Source organism: Gobio gobio (genome assembly GCF_949357685.1).
Source record: "Gobio gobio genome assembly, chromosome: 5".
Classification (NCBI taxonomy): Eukaryota; Metazoa; Chordata; class Actinopteri; order Cypriniformes; family Gobionidae; genus Gobio; species Gobio gobio.
This window is the reverse complement of record NC_137101.1, coordinates 15808384-15818652: the sequence shown is the minus strand read 5'-3', so window position 1 is coordinate 15818652 and position 10269 is coordinate 15808384. Positions and strand designations below refer to the sequence as shown.

Here is a 10269-nt window from a genome sequence, read left to right as displayed (position 1 = left end):
TCAGTGATTCCCACTACCTGCCCCCGACAAGCTCTAGGTCTGGAAAGAAATGTGCCTACCCAACTAATTGTGCTGACTAATCATTTTTGCAGTGAGCTCCTCATTAGCTTTCACATAAGGGCTCTTTCCCATAGCTGAGTCAGGTTCTAGTAAAATGAGATCACCTGGTTCCAGGAATCACAGAGGCCCACACACAAAGCCTACAAAGTTCTTGTGTGAGAACTGCCTCTAATAGTCATTAAGCCAAACAGGTTCAATGAGAAAACTCTAATAGTCAATTAGAACATTCCAGAATAGAATGGATAAATGATGTAGAAAGGAAGCTCTCTGTAGCCAGAGGCTGCGCATTAAGAGAGACTGCAGTTACTGAGTCAATCTGCGTGACTGTTTAAACTGCATTAACGCTTAACCAATAAACAGGGTTTCTGGGGCCTTATAGCCTACAATGCAAGAAGCACCGCTCACACAGAAGTCACTTTCAAACCAAGTAGCATTCTGTTGTTCACTGTGGTGAATGTGTGAGAAAAACTTGAATGAGAAACATGAACGTGTGGGGAAATGTTTCGGCCATACATAAAATTTGCAATCATGCAATTTCACCAGCGAAATTTCAGCAAGGAATGGTAAATATGACCAACATGATAAATAGAAATAAAATCTATGGGATTTATTTTAGTTGGAATGTTTGGAACAATAATGGCTTAATTCCACTGAGCGGTACAGTACAATACAATACGGTACACAATTATTACCGTTTTTTGCCAGAAGTTGTGAATGGTATCAAAATACCAAACCGTACTGTACCATACCACTTTTATGGGACATTTCAGTTGGGGTACCTAGCACAGTAGTCCGGTACTAAAGGGTGGATCTAGACTCACTGCAGAACGTTGATTGGTTGACAGAGAATCGTTACTTGCGCGTGCTATAAGGGGAATGACAACACAAGAGGTGCCATTTTTTAATGTACAGTTGAACACAATACCGTTTCAACACAATGTTTTTTTTGTCTTGTGACAAACAGCCACATGCCGAGAAGCAAGAACAAGATCTGCTGTATGTCCTCCATTGTTGTTTACGGTGTCGCTTTCTTCTTCGTACGAGAATGACAATGACATCGATCGCTACTTCCCGGCATATACCATGCCCATCAAGTAAGGTTACTGTAGAAGGAAACAAGCCGGATCAGGGTTTACCGTCCCGAATCGTACTGTACTGTACCGCTCGGTGGAAACGAGCCCTAATAGCAAACTTCTCCACAAGCCACACGATTTGAGGTGCCATTTATGCTTGCATCACAAATTGTGCAGGACAAGTTTAATTCTTTGGGGTTACGAGTTTATTCAAAGCTGTAATCAAATATGAGTAACAAATGGAAACACAAGACAAAGTCATTACAAGATTACAGTAAATAACTTTTTTGAAAGACACGACTGACAACTATATGTGTGGCCTAGAATGCAGTAGAAAAGATTTCTAGGCTCAGAATAAACCACCACTAAACTCAGTAAGCAAGGATGTTAGCAGAGTTTAACAGGAAGTTCCGAAAGGAATGCTACTTCTGCTGCTTTAGAACAATTAAAATACACATTTAATAGCATCAGTTGAGATTCATGAATCTAATTTTAAGGGAAAATAGCTGAACACCTATTGCTGTGTCCTATTATGGAGTTGTTTTATAACATTGTACATAGAAAGCCACTATAGCCACGCTGAGATTAAATAATTCAAAACAATGCCAAGAATGCTGGGAAGCAATTTCTTAGAGCATGCTCTACTTCCATACACTTCCCGTGAACCCCACCTCTGTTACCCAATCAAACAGGAAGGCTGAACGGGACCTCACGAGTGTGCGTGTGTGTGTTCTTGTTCAGCCTTTCATGTGTCATTTTTGTACTGTGGGAGGCTGATTCTTGATTCCGGGTAAAGATAGCAGAGAATTATTCAGGAAGGGTGGGAGAGACAAGGAGGGAAAAGTGGGAAAGTATCTATACACTAATAACTTTCAGAGTGGTTCACTGAAAGTTCAGTTATAGATTAGTAAGTCCAAAGTTGGTTTTATTATATAAATGTATTACATTTTAGTGCATGCAATTTCAATATATTCAGCTGTATGCCCAGCATTATGGAAGCTACAGCTAACATCAGTTAAATGCAGCGAAATTCTCCAATGGAATCGTTCTAATTGATTTCGAATTGAGATGAAGACATGGACTAAAACCACAAAGCACTAATTTACAATCCAAAATAATAATTTAAAGATGCATATTCAAATTGATAAAAGCAAAAAGAGATATACTCTATTGCCTGTGATCTGGAACAGAAGCATAGAAAACAAAGTATAGCACACACACACACACAAAAAAACACATAAAGGGGGATGGCCTTTAGAGGTAACTGTATCAGTCTATTATTTGATTTAATTTGACATTTTCAGATCAGACACATCAAACGCGATTAAAGAACGAAGGAATCAAACATCCCTGATGGACCTCAAAAGCTCTCAGACTGCTTCAGACCCAGATTAAGCCTCATCGTGGACTGCAGAACTATCACAACAAAGATGCCCTACTTACAGTACCTTAGCAGTAAGGAATTCAGTCTCGTTAGAATCACACGGGCTCATCTGTAAAATAAACATCTTGCTGGTCAAAACAAAACATTCGAGAGCCAACTAGATTCCTCTTTGAGCATGACTTGAACTCAACTTGTTTGAAGAATATGCTCACTGTCATGAAGCAAATAAAAAAAAAGACCATAAATACTGAGGGAAAAAAAACAAAATAGATCTTTCATTTACTCACTCATGTTGTCCCAAAACTATATGACTATTTCTTTAGTGCCAAAGAGGATATATACATATCCTCAAGTCTAAGGAAACACACACCCAGTTTGTGACAGGCTCCAGTTCGCCTGGACGCAAACCATTCTGGTGGAAAAGTGGTATCAGTGAGTTGAACCCAAGAACTAGATCAGTCTCATTCATGAATGGATAATTCAGATAAGCTTCTGAATTCAACTAATAAACTGAACAGTTTAAACTTAGAACTATTCATTATCGAATTAGAGATCTGACTTGTCACTTAAACTCTCATGAGAGTCAAGGAGAGCTTGGCTGACTGAAAATGTCTCGTTTTTCCACACAAAGCCATTGTACATTTTCAGAAGACATGAAATCTAGAGCTTAAGTCAAACAGACCACTTATGATGTATTTGAAATCTTTAGACCCTGCTCAATATTACTGCATGGAAAAGATTGACTGGCACATTATTCAAAATGTCCCACCGACCAGACTTTTATAGCATATTGACCAATTGTACATAAAAAGCATGCTGTATTGACCACACCAGCTAAATGTTTGTTAAAAAAAAGGTAAAGTGAAGAGAGTAGAGATGGCTAGACCAGATTGAAGGAGAGGCTAAACATCTGGTGGACACTTAAACAGAAACACACACTTTGTGAAATAACAGGCTTTGGCCTGAAAGGCATCCTCACACTGGCCCTCATTTATCAAAAGTGCGTACACCAATTTTCCAGCGTACACCTGGCGTACACCCAAAACCACGGTAACTTTGAGATTTATCAATATGGACGTTGGCGTACGGCACGCTCAAATCCTACGCCAGCTCAGGAGGTGGTGTACGCACGTTTTGAGTTAGTGCGAAAATACGCAGAAAAACAATTCCTAACACCACAAAACACACTGACAAAGATATGCTATATTATGACCCACTGTAAAAAACAGCAACAACAACAACAAATAAAGCCCTATTCGCACGGGATAAGTATTATCTGGGGACCTCGTGTGATTTAGAAATTACTCCCCACATCTGAGTTTTGCGTGGCGCATTCGCACGGGATAAGCTGTGATTTTACTCGAATTTACTGACTTATCTCCCGGATATGATGTTACTTGAAAATGTTTTTTCGTTATATAGCTGTATGAAATTATAAACAGTCGTATCGATATCATTTTGATTGTTTTATAGGAATACAAATAATTTCGTTCAGTTAGAGAACAGACGCAATTAAAAACGTAACTGAGCAATATAATAACAATATAGGAAGATTCAGTTTCAAAGCTAAATGTAAAAGTGCCCATTTAAGCGAGTTGTCATTGTACTGTTCTGTTTTTGTGTTTTTCATTAAGAATAATATTAAACACACCATTCAAGCAATTACTCCCAAATTGTGCTCATTCTAAAGTGAAAGTATAGCCTATAATCCGCACGGCCGCACAGGAATTCATAACGGTGCACACTAGCTCCATTCTTCGTGAAAGATAAAGATAGAAATGCGCACAGGACACAAAAACCTTGCAAAAATTATTTACGATCCGCCTAATCCCAGCCAAATAGATGCCGATTCGCACAGGACTAATATTATCACGAAATATGGTAGGTCATTTGCGGGGGAATTTTTACTTTACATATTACAGACATGGCCGATTCGCACAGGATTAAGATCACAGACATTCTCTGCAATTATTACAAATCACCAGAGCTCCCCACATATACTAATCCCGTGCGAATAGGGAAGTAATTATAAACTTCAGTGTTTATTTTTGTGCAACATGGACTTCAATGTTTAATTTGTGTGACTTTACCAAAGCATTTGATTTGTAGGCATATGTATTCCTCCAGTTGCGAGCCTGTGCGCTTTATCTGACGTTGGTTAGGCCCGACAGCTGCGCACGGACTGGGACTGAACATAATCCAGACTGACAAAATAATAAAAATGACATTCTTCTTCTTTTAAATAATAATAAAATAAATAATAATAATAACGACATTCTTCTTCTAAATAGCAATAAGCGTCATTAATAATACAAATCATAATAATAATAAGAATCTAACAAATTGTCATGCAACTATTAATGTGAATGAATGGTACTCCACATCACATCATCATCATCACTATTGTACACCCCAATACATGTGATGTGATACGAAATTAAATGCATATTATTTCAAAACACGTGCTGTAAAATAATGAATTGTGATAGGTAATTTCTCATCCAAAAAGCTATTTAAACTGGATTTCCACCTTACACATTTTTATGGGCGCCTTTAATTCCACTCTTTAAACTCCCAAATAAAACAATTTAGTTTTTTTTCCACTTCCCTGGTGATGGTCTCGATCTCCACGTCAGAGAAGTTTCGCTTCTTTGCCGTCTTCCGAGTGTCCATGGCGTAAAATGAGGGCGTGGGGGAGGCAGAGACTTGAATATATAGGGGCGTGTTATTCTAATGACGATCGTTTTCAGCCGCGGCATTTATCAAGGGCAGGTTTTGCGTACGCCTGGATTTCAGAAGTGCGCACAGCTTCATAAATCAGGCGGTGAGAGGAGTGTAAGCATAATCTTACGCCAACATATACGCCCGTTTCTACGCAAGATTGATAAATGAGGGCCACTGTCACTAAAGTATTTGTGTTCGGGGCAAATCAAAACACATTTCGACATCAATAGAAGCGTAGGGGGAAAATCCTGAACAAATTACAGAACTGTAGATATGTCAGTCATTCATGCAGAAAAAGATACTAAAGTGATCGTTTAAGAATATAAAAAGCTATTCAAACACAAAACTAATTCTGACTGATTCAAAGGGCTTCCTGTGAATTAAGAGGAAAACTTGCCCATGCATACAAAAATCATATGTTTTCTACATGTAAATAACCCAATAAAGCTCAAGGTTGGGTCAAAAGCAGACAGTTAAAATCTTACAGCGTCAGCACCTATTGAGCTAAAGGCTGGTGCTCAATAGGAGGGCTGGCTCACCGCTCCTGGGGGATCCCATCTCTCATTTAATAGGGCCAGTAAAGAGAAAGAGGAGAGAGCAGGAACTTTATTATGATCATTTTGACGCTGAGTCAGTGGGTGTTTTACCCTTGTATCTCCTTAGTAGATGCAGTGAGCAAAAAGGAGGGGAGAAAATGAAATACATGCAAATGTATTTTAAATGTGAACATAATAGCTTATGTAACTTCTATTTAATGAATCTCTCACTGCATTAAAGCATTAGTTCACCTAAAATTGTGAATAGCTGAACCGTTTCTTTAACTCTGGCAGTCCTATTCATAATATACAGCATCTTAAACATGAGGCATTCAAAATTAGTATGTGGCATTGTATTTAAAACATCTAATCAAATATCTAACTATTTTAGATACTCTCAGACCTACGGAAATAGGTTAGCGTTTCTCAAACCTTCTCAATTTCCCGAGCCTTGGCAGCAATAGCTTGAGCTCGTCGCTCCTGAAAGTCGTCCATGACGGATGAAGCTTCATCCACAGTGGCCTGAACTTCATCTGTGGGCCCTTCCACTGATGGCATTTCCTCCTGCAGTACACACAACCAGGCGTTGTTAAAGGCTAGAATAATACAGAAACATGTTCATCTTAAAACATCCCAAAAATGCAGTTTCATCATTCAGGAAAGTAGGAAAGAAAGATGCTTTTCCCCTTGACAGAAAACAGGCAAAGCAGAACATCACTATGACAGAATGGAAACCAGTCAAAAACTTGCATTGTATTGTCTCGCACCAATTAACCAAACTTAAATCAATAACAATAATTGGGGATGAATATAAATCTGAGACAAGAACTCCAAAGGCATTACAAACAAATGAGCCCACCACAGCGAAATACATGAGCTTCATCTGTTCTTTGTTCTTCAAACAATGAATCCCCAAAACAAGTGTGTTTGTTGAACTTAAGAGACCGCCTATCAGGCCCAGTTTACACTGGCAAATTCTTTTCATCTAAGGCACAAGGTTATGGCTTATGCCCCATGAACAGAGCTATGGAAGAAGATCAAAGGCTCAAGGACTGAGACATCCACTAACTAGAAACAACTTTCATCTGCACATGGTTCAGAGGTGAATCTAAGTGATCAAACAAAAGAAATGCACATATATAAAACCTCAAACATTTTGCTCATATTTTGGGTGACAGTGCTGATATATTATAGTTGTTAAAGATAAAATGTACAAACAATTATCTGTTCTTAAACTATTTTCTACTATTTAAGTAAAAGTAAAAAAAAAAAGTATGTTTCTTAAAGCTGCAGTCCACAACTTTTGTCACTCTAGCGGTTAATAAACAGAACTGCATGCGTCTTGCGGAAGAACATTGCAACCGGAGCTACTTCTCTCTATGTCTATGACGAGTCACGCAGGTACTGTGCCATTCCGCAGCGGTGCCACCCCGAACCAGTCTAAAATAGTCACTTATTATATAGAACAAGACAAAAACACGGTTTGGAAAATTCATTATGTACTCACTCATTATACACTCACCTAAAGGATTATTAGGAACACCATACTAATACGGTGTTTGACCCCCTTTCGCCTTCAGAACTGCCTTAATTCTATGTGGCATTGATTCAACAAGGTGCTGAAAGCATTCTTTAGAAATGTTGGCCCATATTGATAGGATAGCATCTTGCAGTTGATGGAGATTTGTGGGATGCACATCCAGGGCACGAAGCTCCCGTTCCACCACATCCCAAAGATGCTCTATTGGGTTGAAATCTGGTGACTGTGGGGGCCATTTTAGTACAGTGAACTCATTGTCATGTTCAAGAAACCAATTTGAAATGATTCGAGCTTTGTGACATGGTGCATTATCCTGCTGGAAGTAGCCATCAGAGGATGGGTACATGGTGGTCATAAAGGGATGGACATGGTCAGAAACAATGCTCAGGTAGGCCGTGGCATTTAAACAATGCCCAATTGGCACTAAGGGGCCTAAAGTGTGCCAAGAAAACATCCCCCACACTATTACACCACCACCACCAGCCTGCACAGTGGTAACAAGGCATGATGGATCCATGTTCTCATTCTGTTTACGCCAAATTCTGACTCTACCATCTGAATGTCTCAACAGAAATCAAAATTTTTCCAGTCTTCAATTGTCCAATTTTGGTGAGCTCGTGCAAATTGTAGCCTCTTTTTCCTATTTGTAGTGGAGATGAGTGGTACCCGGTGGGGTCTTCTACTGTTGTAGCCCATCCGCCTCAAGGTTGTGCGTGTTGTGGCTTCACAAATGCTTTGCTGCATACCTCGGTTGTAACGAGTGGTTATTTCAGTCAAAGTTGCTCTTCTATCAGCTTGAATCAGTCGGCCCATTCTCCTCTGACCTCTAGCATCAACAAGGCATTTTCGCCCACAGGACTGCCGCATACTGTATGTTTTTCCCTTTTCACACCATTCTTTGTAAACCCTAGAAATGGTTGTGCGTGAAAATCCCAGTAACTGAGCAGATTGTGAAATACTCAGACCGGCCTGTCTGGCACCAACAACCATGCCACGCTCAAAATTGCTTAAATCACCTTTCTTTCCCATTCTGACATTCAGTTTGGAGTTCAGGAGATTGTCTTGACCAGGACCACACCCCTAAATGCATTGAAACAACTGCCATGTGATTGGTTGATTAGATAATAGCATTAATGAGAAATTGAACAGGTGTTCCTAATAATCCTTTAAGGGAGTGTATATCCTGTAAATTTTGTTGTAAAAAAAAGTTCAAAAAGCAGTTCTTCCCATGTCTCGAGAATCAGTGAAAGAACTGATTGCATTACAGATAAAACTCCATAAATCAGAAGAGATTAAAATTAAATGCAAATTATTTTATGAAAAAATAAATAAATAAATAAATAAATTTGCCCAAATATTTTGCATGTTTATCATGATTGTTCCCGGATTCAGTTGACCTAAACACAAACACAAACAAAAAGGAAAAATGAGGAGAGTACATGAGAGAAAAAGTGAAACAAATTTATTTTAGGCTCTCAGTGCTCCCTAGAGTATGTCCAGAGTGCTCTGAGCCTCCGATAAGATCTTGCGATAAAGGCGAGAGTTGAGCTAATGGATTTCACCCTCTTTTTTTAACCTTGCTGCGGCCTGGGTGGCCCAGTGATATCCACAAACTCTCCTTCAGCTACCCGCCGTGTTTTGTGTCAGAACAGTGCTTACGGTCTGAATAAACACGACACGGACCACTTGCCTTTCATGCGCCAAACAGGACCCATCATATGAGGAGAGAGAGAGAGGAAAGCGCAAGCAAACAGCTTTTCAAAATGAAGGAAAAATTCTCCAGTTACTGGTGGAAATTCAAAGAAGATTTGTGTTTTTTTTTGCCATCAGCTGAAATGACTGGCATGTCACACTTATTATTATTTTAGCGGATGAAAGGGAGTGTTCTGGTAAGCACATCTGTTTAGGAGCTGTGTGTGTGTGTGTGTGTGTGTGTGTGTGTGCAACTCACCTTAGTGACTGATACGGAGCTATGGGGCGAACCGTCTCGTGATGCACTCACGGAGGGGCCGGGGGGCCTTTCCCTGTCTGTAGAAGATGAAAGACTGGGATCAGAACGTAAGAAACAAAGCATCTGTTGTAGGACGCAAGCCAACAATGCAGCTATAGTTTGGACTTGGATCAACATCCCCCAGAAAGCCACGGAAAATGGCCTTGCTTGACTCATTTGGTGCTGTAAACGTTTTCACATGCTGGAACGGATCCCGCTTTCCGAATATCCAGCTGGCATGCAGAACCAGGTGGTTCCCTCACTGCTGATCAGGGCTCTTCCCTGCAGGCAAACCACAGCCAGGTGCCTGCAGTGTCACCCCATGACCCTCTCCGTGTGAGCTGTGGGCTCAACACCTACGGATTCTTTTGGAAAGAGATGGAGTGCTCGCCAAATTGATTCGGAGCGGAGAGAAGTCTACGACCAGAAGTTATGTTTAGATTTGAACAGATTTAAGATTTGAATCGCAACCTCCTTGCAATGTATGCATGTACATGGCATGCCATCAAACATCTGGCAAAGAAAAGTAAAAAGGGAATGGATGAAAGATAGAAAAGAAGGAAAGGTTTAGCAATCAGACACTCGAACACACGCCTGTGGACTTTTTACGATCCCGGCCAAAGGAAGTGAGAGGAAAGCAGACAAACAAAACGAGGCTCTACGATGGTGCGATTAGCAACGCTTTCTCTCAAGTTACTGTGACTGCAGGCTGACCTTTAACTTATAAAGCAAAGCGAAACAAAATCTCCTTGTGTGTGAGCCATAAGCTTCCTTTATCAGGATTCAAGAGCAGTATGATTTTATGAAACCAACCCTCAACGGTAGGGTAGCTTGCTAGCATGCCTCTCTCATCAATTTGCATTAATGTATTTATTTGGCAAGTACCATGTAATATGTGGAAAATTTTACAGTCTGCCAGCCGTTATCGCACAATAAACCTCCTCAGTATGATAAAAAACCAC

At 40.0% G+C, this 10269-nt stretch overlaps 1 protein-coding gene across 4 annotated transcripts in view; it reads right to left on the bottom strand.

The window, feature by feature from the left end:
* pphln1 (periphilin 1) overlaps window positions 1-10269 on the bottom strand; it is a 28809-nt gene that overhangs the window by 2286 nt on the left and 16254 nt on the right. For all 4 annotated transcript variants that reach the window (XM_079817908.1, XM_079817907.1, XM_079817905.1 and 1 more), the window contains exons 9-10: window positions 9269-9345; window positions 6210-6341 (exon numbers count right to left, since the gene is read on the bottom strand). In XM_079817908.1, coding sequence (XP_079674034.1) covers window positions 6210-6341; window positions 9269-9345 — 209 coding nt within the window. The remainder of the gene's footprint in view (window positions 1-6209; window positions 6342-9268; window positions 9346-10269) is intronic.